The 23,439-nt window shown below is 38.8% G+C and overlaps 1 protein-coding gene across 6 annotated transcripts in view; it reads right to left on the bottom strand.

Annotated features, from left to right (window-relative positions):
• Positions 1 to 23,439, bottom strand: part of ect2 (epithelial cell transforming 2) — a 38,455-nt gene that overhangs the window by 3,713 nt on the left and 11,303 nt on the right. For 3 of the 6 annotated variants that reach the window (XR_002058367.2, XR_001224296.3, XR_001224298.3), the window contains 19 exons: positions 21,867 to 21,940; positions 20,208 to 20,338; positions 19,801 to 19,916; positions 18,853 to 18,915; positions 17,871 to 18,093; positions 17,527 to 17,688; positions 16,314 to 16,438; positions 15,266 to 15,385; positions 15,119 to 15,187; positions 14,798 to 14,908; positions 13,160 to 13,256; positions 12,823 to 12,904; positions 10,698 to 10,776; positions 10,018 to 10,137; positions 8,126 to 8,264; positions 7,216 to 7,370; positions 6,477 to 6,584; positions 4,892 to 5,026; positions 2,542 to 3,122 (listed from right to left, as the gene is read on the bottom strand). Coding sequence is in view for 2 of the 6 variants with exons in the window: in XM_005451118.4 (XP_005451175.1) it covers positions 4,892 to 5,026; positions 6,477 to 6,584; positions 7,216 to 7,370; positions 8,126 to 8,264; positions 10,018 to 10,137; positions 10,698 to 10,776; positions 12,823 to 12,904; positions 13,160 to 13,256; positions 14,798 to 14,908; positions 15,119 to 15,187; positions 15,266 to 15,385; positions 16,314 to 16,438; positions 17,527 to 17,688; positions 17,871 to 18,093; positions 18,853 to 18,915; positions 19,801 to 19,916; positions 20,208 to 20,338; positions 21,867 to 21,940 (2,109 nt within the window). In the remaining 4 variants the exon portion in view is untranslated. The remainder of the gene's footprint in view (positions 1 to 2,541; positions 3,123 to 4,891; positions 5,027 to 6,476; positions 6,585 to 7,215; positions 7,371 to 8,125; positions 8,265 to 10,017; positions 10,138 to 10,697; positions 10,777 to 12,822; positions 12,905 to 13,159; positions 13,257 to 14,797; positions 14,909 to 15,118; positions 15,188 to 15,265; positions 15,386 to 16,313; positions 16,439 to 17,526; positions 17,689 to 17,870; positions 18,094 to 18,852; positions 18,916 to 19,800; positions 19,917 to 20,207; positions 20,339 to 21,866; positions 21,941 to 23,439) is intronic. The other 3 variants (XR_001224299.3, XM_005451118.4, XM_005451119.4) reach the window with 3 other exon arrangements.

Below are 23,439 nucleotides of genomic sequence, written 5' to 3'. Positions count from 1 at the left end.
AGTTATTAGGTTTAGGGGGCAATCACTTTTTCCACACAGTCTATATAGACTTGGATTTTTTTCCGATTTATTCAATATTTATTATATATTTCTTAAACACCTTCATTTATAAACTGCATTTTGTGTTTACTTGTGTTATCTTTGCATTCAGAAAATATTCAGGTTCTTTCAGTTTTTGAATGCATAGTTCTTAATCTGATATAATGAAGTTGATATAATTCCTATGTTTGCCCATTAATCCACAGCAACTGTTTGAGAATTCCTGAAGTTATCATTCACATTAAGTATCCAGAATCCCAAGTAAGTACTTCATAGACTCTCTTACGGAGGTAAGAGATTCTATATATGGTATGCTATAGATGGTATAAGGCCAGGTGATGTAGACTTGTCTGTGCTGGAGTTCTCAAACATTTTACTAGAGAATCATCTTATTTTTCCTCATCGTTTCACATATATTCTATTTAATGTGTTTAAGCACCTGACAGAGTGTGTTTCTTCTAAAATTGTTGTTCTTACAGCAATTTCTCTTTGTTGCAAAATGCATTGCTTTTCACAGAGTCATATACATTTTGCTGGATGTAGACTGGTGAGCAAAATTGGCATTTAACAGCTTTTAAATCAATTGTAATTTAAACAATGCCTGCAAAGACTTGGTTAAAATACTTTCTAAAGCCATTGTATACTCAAGCTTGACTCAGAGTTAAGACTGGGAGTGTGAGTCAGTGTGTACGCATATGCACCAAGTACAAAGTTTAGTTTACGTGATGCAGCCTCATTTTAATCACTGAATGCAAAGAGACAAACATTGTTACTCAAGTCTCTATGCCTTTCAGTCCAAACCTGGCACCAAACTAATTGAGATGTGCAACCTTTGCCAATGCAATCAGACTTCAGCAGCTTTCCACCTGGCTTTTACACACATGGCAAGTGCTCTTTACAAGCATTTCATCAGAGCCACAGTTTTTCCAAATACCCTGTGTGAAAATGCACATCAGCAGATTTATGCCTAGTTACAGTGATATTGCGCCAGTGTCATACAAAGGCATTTTTTAAGTGAAAACTTAAGTATTTGAAGCTTTCTGTTACAGTACGAATGTGTCTAAATTTTGCTTTCCTTGTAGATAAAGTTGTTTCTTCTTGATCTAGAGTAGGCACTTCTTGAATGCACTGGACTACAGCTACTATTGTTGTATCTATAGTTTCACATTTCAGCTCTAGCAAAACAATCAATGATGCCTATGCAGGAATGTTGCCACACATGCATCATTATCCACATGATGCCTGCATTTAAGATGTGATGGGGTTTTTTTGTAAGTGCACCCAATCAAAACAACACTTCTATAAAAAGCTGGTATCATTATCAAGGAATTCTCCTTTTGCATCAGTGCAATTCTCACTTCATTTGCACTTATTTCCCATCTGACCGTATCCATTTGTGACTGAGCAAAATGCCCATGTAAAAAAAAAACCCCAAAACGAAGCACAAACACAAACCAGAGACCAAACGGTACGTTTTAATCAAGTTCTGTAGAGTATGTGCCAGAAAAAAGGGGCATCAGGTCAGGGGCAACACCAAGAGTGTCTGCAACCTCAATGCCACAAAAATCCTTCACACTGGTCCTTTAAATGGCTTCAGGTAATATAAGGTATTGTGTGCCTAGTGACTCAGCCATCACATGTGGTTAAAATGTATTACAGATAACAGTTGACCTGCCACTAAACATTAAAGCTCACATAAAAAGTCACACTGACATTGTGAATACATTGACATTTTAATTTTAGTGTGCTGTTTGTGTGTAAACTAGCCCAAATACACAAAGCTTACTGCATACAAAAACTAAAGACTTTGACATTTTGATTTTTATTCTTGATATTTTCTTCAAGTGGCACTAAAAAGAACGACTTTGATCAAAATAAAGATCGATAAGAGACAAATCATCCTGTCTTATAGTTGTAACGGTAACTGAATCATTCCTTTTTAATATTCATGAGTTGGCTCAATGCAAAATGAAATAATCTGTTTGTGAAATCAAGACTTTCACATCTAAGTCTCTCCCCCAAAATAAGAGGTATCAATCTGGAATGACAGTCCCAGCTCTTCATGACCACTGCTCATTACTAACATGTACACTGTACACCACCTGGTGAATATTCCCATCCACCACCAACACCACTCAGTAATCTAAGAAATTCTTCAAAAACAAAAAGAATTTACTCCAAATCAACCCTTAAAATCTCCACCCTTTACACCTATACCAATCTCCAGTGGAGAGAAGCATTATATGCAAACTGCTTGAATCTCGTCTATGTCAATCCGACTTGGGCTGTGAAGCAGACCTTTTATTTGTATTTTTCATTTTGCAGGGTCTCAGCTTCTAAGGAGTTGATTTGGGACTAGAAATGCACCAGTGATACACCAGTGATACACCAGTGATATTAAAAAGGCAAATGTACCAAGACAGTTTAATGAGGATTAGTTTAAAATAGAAAATGAATTGGTGCACCCGAGACTGAAAGTGGACAACAATAATGTCTGCTCACATCAAACTCCAGGACAAAGCTCAGTGATCATTTAAAGCAGGGTCTCTTAGCGAGGACTGGTCACGACAGCCTTCTGTGGGTCCATGGGAACTTGAGGATCTCTGCATGACTCAGGAAAGACCCTACTTTTGGCATTAAAAGGTTGAGGACCTGGGGAGCTTGGTTGGAATCCTACAGAGGGCAGCGGTCTGGACAAATGTTGTCAAGATTTGAGTTGGGAATGTTTAGAGTTGAGCTGTGTGGAGTTTTGGACAGCTGGAGTAGAAGTAGAGGTGGGAGGATTTAAACAGGACGACTCCCAGGAAACAGGGAGGCTGGAATGTTAGTGCTGGTTGATTAAGTAAAGAATCATTAAAAATGGGCTTAGATTCTCTGGTGACAGAGCAAGCATTAAGCTAGGGGTCTTGGCTCAACTCAGAAGCAATTTTGGGGGCAGGATTTTTGGGGGGAGTGCAGGGGGTTCGCATACGATCAGGGATCTTGAATCTGATTGGAGGGTGGTCCAGAGAGTTAGAGCGCTGCACCACGGCACTGCTTTTGGTAGAATCATTCAAACTGAATGTTGAGGCAGCGCGAGGCATCTAAAGTACATAACAGAAGGGAGAAACAAACGGAGCAGGGTTTTACATTTAATGAAGGAGGAAAAAAGAAGAAGACGGCAAGAAAACAGACGAGCCAAAACATCACAAGGAAACATAGATCAGTACAGTAACTGAAGGCTGTTTATAGGATTTCTTTGTGGATGAACTGGCAGAAATGGAAAATAATTATGTTTTCATTAGTGTATAATCATCTGAAGGAAAATCCTACCTACCATGTAGTATCATAGTGGTTCTACATTACAGAACAGATGAGTTTTCCTATATGCCTGGAAAGGCAAGGACCCCATTATACCTGCCATGTTGCATCGTACAGTCAGAATGACACTGTATGACAAAGCTGACGTCAAATTGACGCCACATCCACCATTTCTGTCGCTCAAGCACCTCTCAATTTCTATAACCTGAGGCGCTACCATACATTTGTGTTGGTTTTCTTGCCATTTTAATGACATATGGGTTGACATATGACATACAAGCTCAGAGATTCACCTTTTCAAACTTTCAACAGTTTGAAAAGATGAGACTTTGTGGGGGAAAAAAACAAAACCTTACACAAATCCCCCTAAGCAATTCTTTTGCTTCCGGTTTTGATTTCTTCCATTTATCAGCACTGATGAAGGTTTTCTCAGACACCCATTATTCAGGAGAATACTGCAGCACAACAGTGAGCATGCGGCTGTGCAATAGCATTACCGGCGGTGTGCAAAGCAACCAGCAAGGCAGGTATACTGGGACCTTGAGGCGACGAATTGTTCACTTAGCTGCAATATGCAATGCCAACTTCTAGTAGAAGCCACTAAATCCTAATCTCTTCTAACTACACAATGTGCACATACTAGCTTTGCTTGTTTTTCCTTTTGTTCAGTCAGAAAGATAACACTCAACACAACGCACAAAAAGCTCTATTCTTAGCCACTATTGAAAATAATTTGTGGGGTGACAGGAAAGAAAAACTCCATTTGATTAAAAAATAGTAAAAAAAAACAAAAAAAAAGACACAAATCTCTAGTCCTCATGAGCCAGCAGCAAAAGTTGTATTTTGTCTAGTTTCTAAAATCTTTTTCACTTGCTGTTTACAAGAGGAGCTCTGCATACTGCCATTAATCTGACTCAATAAGCTTTGAGCATTTACCCATGGATTATTCTGCCACACTGCAGTCTGCATTTACATGCATGTACCATTAGAAAGAAGCAAGTTACCTGAGATACTTATTAAAAAGGTAAAAATGTGATAATGTTGTACGAATACTACACACTCAAGGGTTTTAGAATACATTATGATTAAATTAACCACTGAAACGCGCACAAAAAGGAAAGTAAGCAAGAAGACTGTAGGACTATTTTTCTTTGCCAAAGAGAAGAAAGTCACAGCACATTTAAGACCGCGAGCCCTTTTTCTGCTTTCTAATCAAGTTAGATGAAAGTAACTGACACCAATTGGATGGGTCTGATGGAGAGATCAATTACCTGATTCTCAGCAAAGGGAGAGAGATGGAGAAAACAGAAAAGCAATAAGGAACAGGTGGACAGATAGATGGTTAGAGAGACGGACAACCTCTTAGTATCCATCACTTTCATCATTTAGCACACACGTACACACACCAAAATGTAGTAACTGAGTTATACAGACGGTGAATGTGAGTATTATAGTACAAGAAATTAGATGATCTCAGTTTGGCTACATCATTAACACACCTTGTGTTAGCTAGTACCAGACTTAATAATGCCATATAGATAAATGAACTTACAGCCAAAGTGGTGCTGCTGCCGACGCGGTTTTCACAGCTCAGCCTCTGGCTTTTCTCATCTGAAGGACTGTTGGCCATGAATGCCCTCTGGATCACACGCTTTGGGGTCTTGGTGAAAGAAAACGCTCTTGTCACCTAGTACACACACACATACACACAGGAAACGTCAATAATTTCTGTTTTGTTGGCAGGTCTCTGTCATATGTGTAAAGGGAAAAGAAAAAAAAAAAAAAGAAGCTCACTACAAGGCTCCACTTTTGTCCACTTGTTGCACCATGAAAACTCTAACACTTCTAGAACACCTGCTCTTCATCTTTGTCATAGGGGGCGCATGATATTTTTGCATTCAACAGGTTCTATTTTCAGCCACTTCATTTTGAGTATCTGTAGCTGTAACTCATTTTGCATTTGCTCTCAGTGTCCATCACTGCTGAAGCCACCTGCATAACTAGAGGATTTATTTCTTCCAAAGACAGTGAAAAAAACCTACATGCAGTTTTTCTGGCATTGAAGCATCTGTACCAGGCAGAGCATGGGTACAAATATGTAAAAGCTGTCATTATTAAAGTACAGTCTGTTAAATTATCACATTTCATTTTTTTAAAAAGGGCAAAGGCCTCAATAATTACAAAAACACTTATGACAAGAAGTGCCCACAACAAAAACCATTGCTCATCTAATGAGCAGGCATTTAGTCAACATCTGGTAATTTGGTGTTCTTTGATTTACATTTTGTTCAGTTTGTTAAATCATGATCATATACTGTGTCAAAACTAACATAAATTGGTATATAGAACCTGCACTAACAGATAAAATAATAACTGACTTAAATTTGGACAACCTCCCATTCAAGATCATCTATTCAGACACATCCTAGCACACCAACTGTTTTTAGATCACTCTAAAAGGCCTTCCACTATCCACACTGCTGTTACTTTGCAGTTCAATCAAACATGACTGCAGACATAAGCTTCTGTTTCAAACTAACTTTTTTTTTTGGCCAAACCAAGCTTTTCATCCATTTCTGAAAAATGAAAATCAAGTTGAAAGATGACCATTTTGACACCCTGGAATAGATCCAGCACACACTGCAGAAGTGCAAGGAGACGTGTAAGGGACTTCCAGGTTACTACCAGCCATATTAACAACAGTACAGGTGATTGAGATGAAGTAGGTATGTTTTTTTTTATTTTTATTGGACCAGTTCTGGAACTTTCTGATCAACTTGCTTCTGAAGCTTTGCAGCTAGAGAAAACTCCCTGAGCTATAGATTCAAACATGCAGGACATCAGTAGAAGAAAATTTTCCACAAAAGCAGGTGTGACATCAGAGAGGGAAACGAGTTGCACAGTCTTTGCATCGTGCTGCTGTCTTTTTCCGTTAGCCCTTTCTATTTCCATCACACCTACTTTTCTCTTTAGAACATCCAAGAAAAAAAAAAAAAAAAAAAAAAAAATTGCCAAGAATGTAAGGTTTATACTCATGCTGCCAGTCTTGGAGCCTTCCACCAAATATTAAAATCATTAATATTTAGGGGTCAATATTGGAAGGGTTCCTTATTAAAAGCCACTTCTTCGGCCTTTACCTTTTTAGAGGTTTTCTTGATGGCCCTGGAGGCTTTGCTCAAGGTGCTGTCCATATCCTTGGTGCTGACTTGCAGTGAGTCTGGGTCTGTACACTGAATAAGGTCTTCCTGTTTGCAAGACAAGATGGCAAAATACAAAAAAAAGATCCAAACTCAGTATAGTAAATCATGACCTGAAGAGTGCAATTCAAGTAATCAGTACAGATGGATACATTTTACTCTGTTGTCGAACTAGTAGGCTGGTATGTGGAGGAGGATTAACACAGTCTTTATTTCCTTCTCTCCCTTACCCTGCAGTGGGCTTTTTAACAAGCTGAAGTCCTCTCATTGGTATTCACATTGCAGCTCTGACCCAGTGAAAAAAGCATTAGGAATGCAGCTGTGTGCCGTTTAGGCAGAACAGATGCCAACATCGCCCCCTGCTGAGTACTCTGCAAACTGCAGAATCTCAAATTAACATATTCCAGTGAGCTCAACAATGCATGAGCTTAATCAACACCCGAGAAGTCTGATTTCTACCATTTCCCACAAGCACTAAATAACTGTTAATCTTTTATGTAATTTCTCATTTTTGTTTCCATGCACAATAACTACGATATGCATTATGCATTCCTACATCTGACCACATGTCATAAACATGCCCTGTCTTCTCATACAAATGCATGAAACAAATACATTCAAACAAAAAAAGTCATCCATTGCTTTCTTTCTCTTTATGTATGAGTGTGCTGCTTCTCACCGCATCAGCCCTGCAGATGGTGTTGGCTACATGGCGGCAAAGTGTCCGCAGCCAGGCGCTTTTAACCGTTTCCTCTCCAGCCAGTTGGAAGCTGAACAACAAGTTCTCCTGTTCAGTCGGAGGGCGAACCACCAAGGCGAATGCATTCACACACTCTGAAGGGAGGAATTGAAAGAGTGAGACCAGGACAGACAGTGACGGTGCAAGAGGGAAGATAATTAACAGTGACAAAAGTAAAGGGGTTTAAAAAAAGACATCAGGCAGTGAGAAGAGAAAGAAATGAGAAAGAAAAAAGGAAGATCAAGGGAGTGTGTGGGATGAGGAGATGGGAGAAGAAACTGTAGAAAAGAGATGAGCAGGAAGAAGTGATGGTAACACTTAAGACTGCTGGGGGTGATGGGTTACAGAAGCCAGAGTCATCTTGTGCAAAAGAATATTCAAAAGTTCATCTAATGAGGCTTCAGCAGTCCAAGTTAGACAGACTGAGTGGATATCTTCTAAAGTTAGTTAGCTCTGTACTTCTACAGCCAGGGTGTCCTTGTTTAGCTGCAGTGTAAGTAAACAAAGTACTCTCTTAAAAACAAATGAAGAAAAGGGATTACAACAACAAACAAAACCTGTGATTGTTCAGATGGACTGTTTGAGGGAAAAACAATAAATTAAATTAATAAATTAAAGATAACTAACATTTTCAGTTAGTTGGAAGCTGACAGTTTCTTTAAAATGTTTACGGGGCTACCACAAAACACATGCACTTAAAAGCATTTGAGCATGATACAGGATTTTCCAAAAATAAAACTTAGAAATGAAATTATTTAATCTTCTGCACCACTGACGACTGATCATAATGACACTGAGATGACTTGCAGATGAAATGTTAAGATGCAACTGTGCATTTTGCCAATTTTACCTTCTGTGTCTTGCAAGTCCAGCACTCGTCGAATCTGAGATAGCGGCATTAATGCTATGTGTTTCAGTGGGGGCGGTGGTCTCGTCTGTCCCAGCGGACTCTTGAATGTATTGATCACCTTGTGTCGCTTCCTTGCAATCTGTAGAGATGCAGACAGCAACTTTGGAGGTAAGTGTGAAAGTCAACTTCAAAGTAACATCCTTTGAGTGTGGGTGCATTTTGCAGTATGTGGGTGAAGCTGCTATCGATTGCTTGGCAATAAATCAATGATGCCTTCATAGAGGTAAACGATGCAACTCATTAATGTCACGTTAATTAGGAGATGAGAAGGAAGATAGAAGAGGCAGAGAAGAAAGGAGGGAGATGTGGGAGAGGATAAAATACAACACAACATTCCAGGTCAAGAGTTAATCAATGGCTGCTGATGATAGAGAGTAGTGAGGCCACCCATGACAATGGCCATTCTATATATTAAAACACACACACAGTGTAGCTGCTGAACACACACAGACAGGCTCATTAGGAGGCGTCACTGACACTTCTGAATCAGCGCAGCCGCTAACCTCGTCTCTTTCATGATTGCCTGCCATGTTCCCATGCTGACCCACTGCTAATTAACACACACACTTTGTGTCAGCAGTGATAGACTGCACATTCCTGATTTGGCAAGAGACTTGCACAGCATATTCTGAGACACACGCTGTGAGACTCTCCTAAAACCTCTCAAGCCTTTGGCTTCTTTTTATCTTTATCATTTTTGTTGGGAAACATAACAGCTCAACATATACAAGGCCAGATAAGCAATCTTGGGTGCAAGAGATATTTCAGGAGAATTTTGAAAAGTAAGCCCTATGACAAGACTAAAGTCATAGATGGAAAACACCACTAACAGCAAAAGCAAATCTAGCTGGCCCCTGTGTGACAAAGAATCTACATCATACTATGACTACATAACAACTTTAAACCACGCGTTACAGCTGAAAGACCATAACTTCTGCACCGATTACCATTAATATATGTTCGATTATTCTTCCTAATCACAATAGCAGACCAACACTTACAATAAGTGTTTTAACAGGGAGTAATTACTCAAAGATACCGGCTGCTGCCAGTGCTGCCCCTAGTACAAACACCTACGGTATCAATTTCAAACTCCACCGTCACCCTATTCTCTCAAGTAGATTCATATACAATTCAAAAAAACAGACCCCCCCCTCCCAAAAAAAAGAACCAAACATATATACACATACATAATGACAGCCAATCTGTCCTTTTGCATGGACGATTTACCTTGATCAATGTCACAAATGTGCTTAAACATGATCCAGTCACCTGTAAACAGTATTGCCTTAAAGTCTCTGTAGCTTAAAGTAAATTGACTTTGTTCCGATCAGAAAATTACAGTGTCAGTTCTATAATATGTCTTTGTCCTGTCTTCATTCGTTCACAGAGGCAGATGGCCATCCCTCCCTGAACTAGAGGTTTCTTCCCATTAAAAGGGAGTTTTTCCTTCCCAGTATCGCCGAAGCACTTGCTCATAGGGGGTAAGGTTTTCTCAGTTTTCTTTGTACTATTGCAGGATCTTTACCTGACAATGCAAAGTGCCTTGAAGCAACTGTTATTGTGATTTGGTGCTATATAAATAAACCTGAACTGAAATTATTAATTTAGCTGCAAAAGAGCTTTACCAAACAACATTTAAATATGAAGAAATGTTTATACATTTTTAGTTAAGCCCAAAGGTAGATTTAAATACAGCCTAAACAGCTTAGGTTTCAGATCTGGTGTGGTAAAGGTAACCTTTACATTGACAGTGGGTCCAGGGGTTAATAAGTGTGAATCTGTGTTCTTTGTATGACCAAAACTTTAATAGTGTGCTGATGCATTTTCACCTCAAGACAGTCATTGAAGAGGAACAGTGTGACATTTTCACCACGGTCACATGGCTGATCTCCCAGAGCAATGGTTTCTACTCGGTAAACGAGGCTACGATGGGAGGACAGCAGGTTGGCCTGGAAAGAGAAAGCACGGTAAGTAGCAAGAAGGTGAAGAGGAAAATGGTGAGTAAACGTTAAAGAGGGAGGTGGGCATGTCCAACAGCTCAACTAGCTCATAGTTTAGATGGCAGTAGCCTTAGACAGGCAGCCAATCACAGGCCTGACACAGACGAAGACAAACTGTCAAAGTCCCATTTGCACTCACAGGTTATTTAGACTTGCCAGTGGTTTTTTTTTGTTTCTCTTGAGTCCTTTTAAAATGCACAAATATTTCTATAAAACCTTTCTGATATATTATCATCTTACAAACCCAGTTCCCAAAACATTAGGTTGCATTATAAAACGCAACTACATTTTAACTGCAAAAGTACGAATAATATTGTTCCCCCTCCACATGACTGAAATAGTCTGCCTGGTCTATTTAGTGGTTAGGGCCTGCCTTCATGAGGAAAACCAGAAGACAGACGTCACAATTTTTTAAAAATATTTTTGCATAGAAATTAATTAGTTTACAATCTGCACTAAATGAGTGTAGCAATCACACACATGTAAACAGCAGCAATCTTCAAACTTACAGGACAACCATCAACTTCATAAACAACATCAAAGATTTGCTTCTGGCCTTCAGTTTTCCTTTTGTCCTCATTAATGTGGCTAAAGAGAGAAGATATCAAAAAAAATGTTATTAATACTTAAGAAGAAAAAAATCTAAATCATTTAGTGGGCCACTGGAAAAAAATCAAAATTGCTTCATAATTTATCAACTGTCTTAGTTTTGTAAGGATGGTATTTATTTCTGTTTTAATTATTGATAAAAATCAATCATAACCACAAATACAATCAGAACATGGCAATTTGCTAACAGCTGCAACAAAAAGTGAAGCCAGTTAGGGGAAAAAAAGGTCATACAATGAATGAAATCATTCCTCAGTCTTGAAGGCCCCTTTAAATGGTATTAAATCATGTTAGTGCTGCATATTTTTCCTTTTATGAATCCATGCATCAGTGTATGCTGATATTAGAGTACTGACAAATACAGTCACTGGAAGCCGGTATTGGATTGATTCCTAAATGTCCACCGAATGCACAATGTAATGAAGAGATGAAGGACTTTGAAATGGTTAGAGAATACTCTCTAACCATTCTCTTAGTGGAGTACATAACACAAAATTAAAAACCCTGTTGGCTGTTGGTTAAAATGCTGTTTTGAGCATTAAGGAAAGTTCACAAGGTGGCACTCCACTGAATTCCACCTTGCAGACTACTTCTGCTAATTTCACAGGAAATTATTATAGCCAACTGTTTAGAACATCTGACCCAGTTAAAGCCACATGAGAATGTAAAATGAGACTGGTTATCACAGATGTGTGCACTGTTGGATAGAATGCGTCTCCAGCTGGAGATAGGGCTGCTCGATTATGGCAAAAATGATAATCACGATTATTTTCACTGTAATTGAGATCTCGATTATTTGACGATATTTATTTAACAATAACAATGTATTGAATAATGGCTTTAAAGATGTCAAAAAATAGTATAAAATAGTGTGCAAATACTGAATACAGTGCAAATGTTTGCAATATAAAAAATAAATGAAAACTCTAAACATCTATGTTTAGTGAACTTCAAAATACTGCATAATACTGGTTGTTCACTGTGTTAATTGAGCAGTGGTCTTTGGCGAGGAAAAACGTTACCGCGTTTGTTATCTCCTTGTGTCTCTGGGAGCTGGTGGGATATTTAGTCGAGTTGTACAGGGTAGCGTGAATGGAGGTCTGTGAGGATGAAGCAGGTGTTGTCAAGAGTTTTTCTCTATGTTCCTTCATTGTTTGATCGTATGTCACTTTGTGAGGTCTTCAAATGATTGAATAAATTTGTAGTGTTGCTTTGTGGTGCAGCTACGACACCGTAGCAAAGTTTACACACTATGTCTACTTGATCCACGTCTGACTCCGCGAACCCATAATGTTTCCACACCACTGAAGTCGTTTTACCTCTCTTTTCAACCAACGGCATTCTTTCTTCAGCAGCCATTATCCTCTCCTCTCCAAATAACTTCTGCTTAGCTTTCCAAGCTTTCCGAGCTTCACTCGGGTCGTCTTAATTGTTGTGACACGTGTTCGAAACGCAGAGAGGTGCGCTCGATTTGCCACACGGAGCAGCGCGAGAGTAAAGCACGAGGGAGGTGCTAATAATTGACTCAGTCATTTTTAATGATCGTTGAAAGCCCAGATTGTAATCTAGATTAAAATTCGATTAATTGAGCAGCCCTAGCTGGAGATGATCAAAGTCCAGAGTTGTGACCTTAAAGTTAAACTGCCAAGTCTAATTAATTTAAGTAGCATAACCACCGACTATACAAACTGTTTTATTGTTCTCTACTATTGCACATTTCATGCTTTACAAGCATACACCTGTATTAAAAGGTAGCTGTTTTTTCAGACTATGGCTCCAAGAATATCTGTAGCAGTTCACAAAATTCTGGCTTCAGATGTGTCAAGATTTAAATAGCTTCAATTATTTCTTTTTTTGCCAAATCTTTACTGAACAATGGTCAATTACTATTATTTGAATATGCATGATGGTCAAGACTCATTATGATAAAAGAGAATTCACAAGAAAATGTTAAAATGTATAATGATCAAACAACGCTAGCTGAGAAATTGTCACAAAAGCAAGGTTAAGGTCACACCAACTCACGTCATGACTTCTTTCAGAGACTCAATTGCTTTCTCCAGTGTTATCTTGTCTGGGTTGTCATCCGATGTATGTTTCTTTATGTCTGGAATGGAGAAAAGAATGAAAAAAAGTTTCGTAAGAAGTAGACAGGAGAGATGAAAATCACAGAGAAATACGAACAGAAAAGAATACAGAGGAAGAGAAGTTACAAAAGGGGATCAACAGGAGATAAAGAAAAATGGTGGCAGATGTAGACGGGGAAAGATAAAAAAAAAAATAAAAAAAAAAAGACAAGGAGGGTTGCTGCAAAAAGTTCATCTAAACTATTTTAACAAAGGGTTATATATTTATGTGTTACCGTTAAGAAGAAGGGCCACGCTAGGCAGTCTCTGTACTGGTCTGATGAGCAGCTCCACCAGTGTCTGCCTGCCACATTCTGGCTTGGCCTGGTTGATCTGTATAATGGAAGCAAATAAAATTGAAGCTTGATTTAGACTTCTGCGGGTTATTTACATCCTAATTTACGTGATAACTGGAAAATGCATTCTTAAAAAAGTTAATAAAATAAAAGAATAAAAAATAAATAAATAACCAAAACATAAAAAACAAGGACATGTCCACATCACAACACATGTCAAAGTAATAAATGCCATGTCTGTTTTATCTGTTGCTTATATGTTTACATGCACTGGAGAAAGCCAATTTAGGCCTGGCTCAAGAAGTTGAGCAGAATGATCATTCAGAAGGTTGGTGGTTCAGTCCCCAGCTCCTCTTGTCTGTAGTCAAGCTTGTTGGAGTATCTCTGGGCATGAAACTGAACCCCAAGCTGCCCCTGATGCAGCCATCGGAGTCTATATGTGTTAAGTTAAAAGCGCTTAGGCACATAAAAAAAGTGCATGTATCAATGTGTATGTGAATGGGTGAATGAAGCTTGTAAGAAAGCATTTTGAGTGCTTGAGTAGAAAAATGCAACGCAAGTACTAAACAATTTAATATTTAGGTAATCTGAGGTGGTGTTTATATGTTTTATTAATCTGTGAGTCTTCTTCTGAGCATCTGATTTTCTCAGCCAGCGAAAAGTCTTTAGACTTATGAGGCGTGATCAAAAAATTCTGGAAACAGGCCAGTAAAATTAGGGTGTTTAAGGTCATCTTGTCATCACGTTCAGACAGCATCCAGCGTGGCAGCTTTTGTTATGTTGTTCCCTGGAAGCTCAGTTCTTACCACTTGCACTGTTTGCGCAAGTTTGAGGTCTGCAGTGAAACTGCAATGCAGACAGCCAACATCAGCTTCTGTTTTGAATTCATGACATGGAATATTGCTGGTGATGAGAGCCTGGTCTCCCGCTACAACCACTGTAATTTTCAGTTGAAGAGTCCACAGTTTATAAGCCTGAGGGTAGCACATTAGGTGAAGAGCGACACTGGGAGCATGGTCACATTATCTCTTTTTTTCCTCTCAGCATTCGTTGTGCACTGTGAACTTGTCCCCTTGGGTCAGACTGTCAACAAGAGATTCTACTGCAATGTGCAAAATCTACTGGTATGTGACAGTGAATATTCAGAGGAAATGATATAAACTGAAGGTGTGCGCCATGTTGAGTGCACAATGAAAGCAAAAGTCTTTTATGCATACCAACACAATCTTCACCTCACCACCTGACCCACTGACCAGATTTGGCAAGTTGCAGGGAGGGAGTTGCCTGCCAAATTCTCAAAATTAAAACTCAAGTTGAAGGATGGCAGTTTTGATAAAAACTGAAGAGAGTCAGTGTCAGTCATAGATGGACAAGTGCAAGGGGACATAATGTGACTTCCTCTGAAAGATTTAATATTTGCAGCGGTAAACAGTCAAAAGACTGTGGATGCAAAAATCTGTCAAATTTAAATAAAGTTGTTGTTTTTTTAATGTTTTTTTATGTATCAGATTTTTCTTTGCTCATGAAGTCATGAAATCCACTAGACAGGCAAAAATACACAAACATATAAGGCCATACCTTGAGGAATGCATGAAAGCGTGGTTTTTGTTTCTCACACCGAACAATGGTCTCTTTGCTCATTTCAAAAAAGTTGACAAAGGGGGGATAGGCCTTCACCAGCTCTTTAGACTATAAGGAAGGGAACAAAAAAAAAAAAAAGGAAGAGTCACACAGAAGAATGAAGTTTACTTGAGAATCGAAAATACTAGTCTCATTAAGTAATTTGACACACCATGATGCCGATATCAATTTCTCTCTGACTTTGACCAGCCTTGACCACCAAGCATGTGTGAACTTTTACAGCATGTATACATCATGTATAAACACGCAGAAACTCACGTATTTCAGAATGATGTTTCCAACGCTTCTGTTTTCTGACCAGTCTGTGAGGAGCTCCTCAAGATCATTCTGATCAACAGATCAGAAGGTTAACAACAAAACTTTTCTCCGATTTTTGCATAAGACAGACATTTGAGGATACATTACCTTTATTCTGGTATGAACTTCATAGATGTCTGGGATGCTGCCAAATATTGTCTTAATCTCCTCTTGAGCCAGGATAGGTCCACCCACCTGTCCCTCCTTTTCCAATGGATGCTTGAAAAGCTAAAGATTAAAATAAATATGGGAAATACTTTATTATACACCATGAAGAACCAAGAATGATCCACATGTCAAAAGATCAAAGACCAACATTTGAGATGAAATGACAATCCAGGGCAACGTACCCAGAGATGGGGATATTTTCTGGATACTATTTTTCAATTGTCTTCTAATCATACATGAAGAAAATGGCTTGAAGTTTTAGTATTTTCAGGCTTTTATGCCATCATGTTGTGTTCAAGTTAATTCATGTAAGTGTGAACATCACTTGTGAGAGAAGACAGAAAAGGTATAATATATTTTATCTTTATCTGTTTTTACCATCTCCAATCATGTGCCATTGTTGTTTCAGGTTGAAAAATGAAATCCAATTATCAGTCTACTGTCATTCGAAACACGAGCTTATACCATCTGCTTTAGTAATTCGCCGTGTCTATAAATACTAAAGAAAAAGGAACATGACCCAACAATGAAACATGCAGTAATAAACAGCACTACATCTTTTTTTAGGCATGCATGAAATTCTGAATCTCTGGATTATGGAGTCAGTTTCTGCTGTGTTTTTCTTTGATAAAAATCACAGTGGAAGAGCCACAGAAGCAACCTGAAAGTAAGCAACATCAAAATGGAGGAAATCCAAAAAAGATAAAGAAAAGAAAAGAAGCAAAAAAAGAGTAAAAGATTCTCAAGCGGAGACAGAGAGAGAAATGGTCAGGCAGGTCATTTTCTCCCTCACTGGTCAGCTGTCTGACTCTCTGCTGGGACCAACTGATAAGACAGGCCAAGTTGCAGCTTGCAAATACACACATACACACACAAACCTTTAATGATTATAGTTTAGCCTCAAACTGTCGCCAGGGACAACACACTGGTTGACCTGAGGGGGAATATTAGAACTGTGCACACCATGTGAACACAGAAACACACCTACCTGTAGGATGGTGCTTAAAATGTCTACATAGTTGCTTTCAGTTTGGTAGAGCTCCTTGGAGACCTGCCACCTGGCTGACTGCTTGGAAAGAACCGGAGTTGAACTCTTAGAAGGCTTGGAACCCTCTGGAGGAACAAAGAAACCAGGCAGGAAGACATAAGGTTATAATGGTGCACTGAAGTACAGGCAGAGAGTGCCAGGTGTCCATTCACTATCATAGCTCGTTAACAACTATGACTGGCTGAAAACGAAATTATTATTATTATCAATATTTTTTATGTACTGTAAGCCAATTCTGTTGTGCAGATTACTGGCACAATGTATGTAATGGAATGAAAAGTATGTAAATGCAAAAATATAGGTTATAGGTTTTTAATAGGTTTTGGTTCATTCATGTTGGTACACAGAGTTAATAACTATACTTATTTGACTTTAAAGAACTATTTCGTTTGACATGGCCTGGCTGACCTCATTGCTCTTTACAAGCCAGTGCTCTCAAAGTTGGAGAGCATGCCATTTGCCAAATCAAGAGTCAGACGTTCACACAAAACGTGTCTTACATCGCTCTGTGCTGACTGTGAAGAAGATTTCCTTGAGAAATTTCTTGGCATTTTTCCTAAAACTGAGTTATCAGAAGCTGAACGTGCCAGAGCTAAGTGGTTATGTTTATGTCTGCCAATGGCTATTTTTTTTTTTTCATCTGACATCTGTTACATGTTCTGCTTTTATCGTATCCCCCCCCCCCCCCCAACACTTTAAGCCAAATTAAAGTATTAAACTATGCTCTTTAGACGAAGGTACTGCATTGAGTCGAAGTAAGGCTAGTATTTCTAATATTTGGTGACTAGTCAGTTGCAGTGCTTAAGATTTTCATTTTGTATACAACTACAATGACACTTGTAATCTCTTCATTATGGGTTTTTATAGTTAAGCCATGCACAGTTACACTATCCACTGAGCTATCCAGAAATTAAACCTTGGCTTGTTTGAGGGTGACAAACTGGTGACTACTTCACATTTGTACTCCATTACACTCAGCTGGCCTGGGAGCAACTGAGTACATAACTAAAAAACAGAAACAATTTGGTTGTGTTCCAGATAAAAACCAACTACTTTACTGTAAAGGCAGTCTGTCATCCTTCAAACAATAACTTTGTAATAGCTCTTAATTAATGTCAACCAGTATTACCACTGTCCTGCTCAAAATCCAAACCTCCATAAGTTCCCTGGTGCTGCTCTTCTTCTGGTTGTTGACAAGCATTTGTAGTCAGGTGGGACCTTTTTCTCCTCTCCTCCCTGTCTGTCCTACTCCTTTCCCTGGTTTTCCTTCTTCCTATCCTAGTCTTGGTCACAAAACTGTCTCCTACTCTGTCTTCTGGAAATAAGAAGAGTTGTGCACAGTTTTCATCTGAAGAAAGAAAAACTCAACTAAAGCACAACCACAGGGGGAAAAACAAATGCTGCCTGCAGGGATACATTAATATTTAGCAATTTATATATGACATAATTGCTTAAGAGTTGCATAAAAGACACGGTCATTCATTCTCCCATCAATACCTGCCAAAGCCTTGCATGTCTCTGGAGTATTAGAGATGTCCAGCAGTGAACCAATAGACAACGAGTGCTCTGCTGATGGTCTTTTGCGCGGAGGGAAGGGAGAGATCTCTGTTTCCTTGGTGAGCTGAGCCAATGTGTCCTTCAGACGTCGACGTTTACGGTTACTGTTTGGGGTGGTGAGGGAAAGGAGGGACACTGCTCTCTTCATAGCTGGGCTGTCATTCTGAAGTGCAGAGAGGAAAAAGAAAGCTCATGGTAAACACAAAGCAACCTATGTAAAAACTAAAGAATAAAAAGGTCATGAACTTTTCTTGCAAATTATGAAATGAATGACAAGTACAAAAAGGGCAGTATGGATCAGCTACACTTAATCTTATCCCTTATTTCTATGTTGCATGTGGAAAGGTTCCCTGAGATTTTACAGCTCATCATGGACACTTTCTGGAACTTGTCACAGGTTTTTGACACAACAGTTGCTTCCTCAATATTGTGAGGAAGTCCAAGATGAAGCACTGATTGTCATGTAGGGCAGCCATGGTTTTTAAATGTTCAAATAGTTATTTATTTGTTTGTTTTACAGCTTCAACTAGTTTTGTGATAATACTGTGTAATCTGGATACAGCAAAAAGCTTGAGAGTGACAGGAAACTCCATAATGAAGTGAAAGGGGTAAGACTTAATATGGCAAGACTTAAAAGAACTGATGGCAGTTTACCACTGTTCTGGAATATGCAAGCTAAAACCATCAAAGTAACAAAAATTAAGTATTTAAACAGGAACAGGGACCATGTAAAAACAAAGAACAAGAGTTTAGAATTAAAAAACAAATAGGAGAACTGTTTCTAAATACTGTACTTGCACATCTAGGAAAAAAAATCCTTGTACCGTTTGTTGTCTTACATAAATATAGCATATCCATTTTTGTGTACATAATTTTTGCTTTTATAGATACACAAATAATAATTTAATAATCATGTACTCACCTTCTCATAGAGGTACATGGATTCTCCAGCTCGAGCATCCATCTGAATACTTCCCCAGAACCACTGCGACAGAGAAGAAACAACAGTTTTTATTGACCCGAGTGAGGACAAAGACAGAAAAAGATTAACAATGCTTAATATTGTACCCTTTCCTTTGAAAACCAATAAAACTGACAAAGTAAAGAAAATGATACCACTATATTGACTGTGTAGTTAACAATACAGACAAACCAAGTTATGTAGGTGATTTAACCTTTTCATCCACTGGAAGAGGAACTCTATTTTTCACCCCCTCTCTGACAGCATCGGAGGGAAAAGGGGGGGGGAGCAGAGACAGTATTGATTGAGATTTAACCTTAACAGAATCCTGATCAGATAATTACTCTGTTTCAGAGCATTCTTTATTTGGCTCTGGTCCCTTCTGTGTCCCTGTCCTCCTGCAACATAACCCCAGTGGACACTAATTATTCAGCTATGTCTGGACAGTCTTGGCCACTACCAATCAAACTTGTGTTTGTGTTGAAGTTGCACAGAAACATTACTGTGTGTATTAGATGCTGTTCTGAACTTTTAATGGTTTGTTGGGTGATGTTAAGCAGCTTTAGTAGTTGATCTCAAGAATAACAACAAAACATGGCAGCAAAGCAGAGAAAAAAAAAACCCTTAAATGTGCAGTTTAGAGCAAACTGAAGGCAGAGTTTAATGACATATAGGGCTGACCAATGAGAAGTAGTAATAATAGAGTAATGACTACCTGTTACCTTGAGTAATAGCTTCTTCTGGGTCAGAACATCAGTACGTTAAAAAGCATCACAGCTAGTGTGATCCCATCAGTAGATAGTTTCTAGTCTATAATGTGTGTCATTCCATGATAATGTCAATAATTATCCAAGGCTATTTTAAGTAAAAATCAATGCCAAAGACAAGAAAATAAACATAAAGGCCTACCTCTTGTTTGACCACAAAGAGGTTCTTGGAGGGAGAAAATGGTAGCTCCTTTACCAGGTTTTCCTCCACAACCATGTGCGTACACCTTTCATTTCCAACCTCAAGGTACATGCCGCCTTTCATGAAGAAAAACGAGGAGATTATATAAATAAAATGCATACAACACTAAATCCTTATCACAGATTCATTCTGGAACATGAGACAATAACCTCTAAATTACAGTCAGGGTCAGAAAGACCCAGTCATATGGAGCCAGTCTGGGATTACAGACAAGAAACTGCAGAAAAACTGCAAAAGTTCTCCACAAGGCTTTAAAAAAAGACCTTCCTGTAGTAGAGGGTGCTCAAACTGATCTTATATGTCTTTAGTGTACATTGTATGAAGCTTTCATAGACTGTGGCACTGACCGTGTTTAAGAGTCCTCTCTTCCATGTTGGCCTTTTCTTCCTCAGAAAACCCCAAAAAACTGAGAACGCAGTCCTGGAAAGGGGGCACTTTGAACTCAGTTCGAAATTCCTCGTCACCTGCATGGAAATTTCTTCACAAAAAATAACATTAATAAAGAATTTACTGTACTGAACAGTATGTGCAGTAAGTAACAGTAGTGTGCAATGCAATTAAACATAAAATGATTATCTAATGGCTGCTTAACTAACACTGATATGCAAGGTATATAATAGGTGACATGAACCGTGCAAAACAATAAGTAAACAAGACAGTTTTACAATTATCCCCTCTGGGCACATACCAAGGTAATAAGCATCAGCTTGATGCCCTGACATGGCTTATTATCAGCCAATTTGAACTCTTGTCAGCACTGTAATCATGAAGACAGTGGCGGAACATGCTTGAAACAATTCAGACACAACAAAGCTTGTTAGCTTGCACTGGTTTTATACCATTTCAGGATCGGAAAATCACATTCAGATTTTGCTTTATGGTGGGGGAGGGATACATATACAGTGGTCCCTTGCTATAACGCGGTTCACCTTTCACGGCTTTGCTGTTTCGCTGATTTTTTTTGTGCAATTATGCATGCTTTTTTTTCTTTTAAACAGCACATTGTGTTCTGCGTCCTGATTGGCTGTAGACCATTGTCAATCAATCTCCTCCGTGCAGTGTTTCCTGTAAAGTACAGAATGCATTCAGCTTGTCAGATTTTCATAAAGATTCGATCACCAGCTGTTTGACTCTGAAGTGCTGTACTGTTTGTAAGTTTTCTAACCAACCAAGGAAGATGCTATCATCGCACAAAAAGTTGGAAGTTACCGTATTTTTCGGACCATAAGGTGCACCGGATTATAAGGCGCATTATGCGAAACAAAACAGTCAGATAAGTCAAACTTTACTCAACTCATTCTTCTTGCTTCCTCTACTTCCGTACCATTGATTCACTAATGTTAATTAATTCTCTGGTAGCTGCTCTATTCCCATGTTCTGGACCTGAAAACAGGGTTTGATACCGGACTTATTTTTCCACAAAGTTTTTAACTTTGAGAGAGTTTAAACAAGAGAGAAAAGTGAGAAAATGTTCGTGCCTGTCTGACAAAAGTGTATAAAGTGTGTAGCCAGGGGTTTTCTTCAAACATCTATGATAATCGTAAAAAATAAAGCTGGCTATTTCGCGGATTTCACCTATCGCGGGTTATTTTTAGAACGCAACTCCCGCGATAAACGAGGGACCACTGTACATGGTTTTTTTTTAGTTCACAGGCTTTTGTATTTTAATTAAATACCATGTTACTTTCTTAAATTCCTCCTGTTTACTTGCCAAGCATTGTGAGCTGCCAATTAGAGTGAATCTTCAGAGCAGGAGGATGATGATTATTTTAGCCAGCTGCAGTCCAAAACAACAGAGTTTGAGTCCCAGCTGTAGGGCGAGATTCTCTTTGGGGAAGCAGCTACTATAACTGGTGACGATCACCACAACAGCGACCTGGCTAGCAGGCCAGCTGATTGTTGAAAGCCCAGAGAGGATGGGCTGGCACTAGCTGGTTACCTGCTTTACCAAAGTGCTGCATGTGTTGGAAGCACGTCCTTTAAATGGTATTCAACATTCAACTTACACATCATCTCTTCTTTCCCAGGCCTTAAGAATCCATGATGGAGTAAGGATGGGTGTCCCCATGCACACTGCCAGCTAAGGACAAAACACAGCAGAGGAGAACACAAATGGGTAATTGGTGAATAAGAAATGAGGCAGAAATGACAGAAATAACAAAAAGAAGGACATGACATTCATCTAGGCACAATTTTGCAACTAAAAGACCGTCAAATAGTTCTGCTGTCACTGATAACAGCATAACTACCTCTCCCGTCTGTTTTCATTACTCCTGATCGCCCTGTCACTCAGAACCACAATACAAAACACGACAGGTACAAACATTTTCTACTTCAGGCACAATACAAAAACAAGTGTCTGGGGTTGAAACAATTCAGTTTTTTTCTTTAAGTTAGCGTCACACTTTCAAATGGAAAACAGCCTTGACTGCCTCTCACAACAAGTTCACTGCATTTTGTCTTTTCTGCTAGAACAAAATACACCCTTCACAATACTTTGAGAAAGAAAAGGGCAAAGCAATGAAAAAATTAACTGAAAAGAGGAAATAACAGTGAAGGAAGAGGAAAGAAAGAAATGGATTAATAAGAAAATAATTGCGAGGAGGACTAAAAGCAGAAGAGCATCAAGCATCTGTTCATCCGTGCGGAAAAACGACAAGAATGACGAGTGTCAATCTATTCATCCGCCCACCCATCGATCTCTATTTATCCCCACGGAGGAGGGCACAAAACAGTGAAAACTGCTGGATCCTTTTTGAACTCGGTTTAAAAAGGACCCAACTGGGAATTAAATTACAACTTTCTGACAGACCCAGACATTAGGATTCAAGCTAGGTTGCAGGGGGGCATCACATCAGTCCTGCTCATTCTATTTATTCAAGCAGAGAGGAGTGTTTCACAGTCAAAAGAAGTGGTGTACAATAAAAAGCCAGGAGGAAGAAATAAGTCACTCAAGTCTTCCAACTTTCAGAATATGACAGTGTTGCCACCCATTGTTTTTGTTAAAATATATATATATGTATATAGTTATGTGGAATGTTTTCGGTTCAAATTTTTTTGGTGTCCTGACTTCAGTTTCACATATAGCTCTGTTTTTAGTTGCAAAAAAAGGGAGATTTTGTTCCCAGTGGTTAGGGTGACATAATTATTCTATTTTTTTTTAAATAATTTTTTACTCATTCTAGTTAATGCATCAAAACAATGACAATTTAGCAGAAAGTATAATAAGTTTGTTAGCTTTACAAAAGCTGTAAATAATGTTACCCTGTCTTCTAAACATGTATTCTAATGGAGTCAAGAACATGTGCGTAGGCTCCATCATTTCTATGCAAGCCTTGATGCGTTATTTTGAGCACCAGGGCAATGAGTCGCCGGCTCCCCAGTTTAAGGCTACTTAATGCAAATCAGGGGCATCCAGCAGAATGTGACGCCTCCGGTTACTCGCAATAACCACTGAAGCTAGACACTGCAGAACTAAACTGAAGATCGATTCAGAAACTTCATGCCTTATTTCTGAGGGGTTTTTTTTTTAATGCATTTTGTAAGCAAATGATTCACTGTGTTTTCTTTGGTTTCAGA

The sequence above is a fragment of the Oreochromis niloticus genome, linkage group LG23 (assembly GCF_001858045.2).
Source record: "Oreochromis niloticus isolate F11D_XX linkage group LG23, O_niloticus_UMD_NMBU, whole genome shotgun sequence".
In the NCBI taxonomy this organism is placed as follows: Eukaryota; Metazoa; Chordata; class Actinopteri; order Cichliformes; family Cichlidae; genus Oreochromis; species Oreochromis niloticus.
The sequence above is the reverse complement of the archived record's forward strand: the minus strand, read 5'-3'. Positions and strand labels throughout refer to the sequence as shown.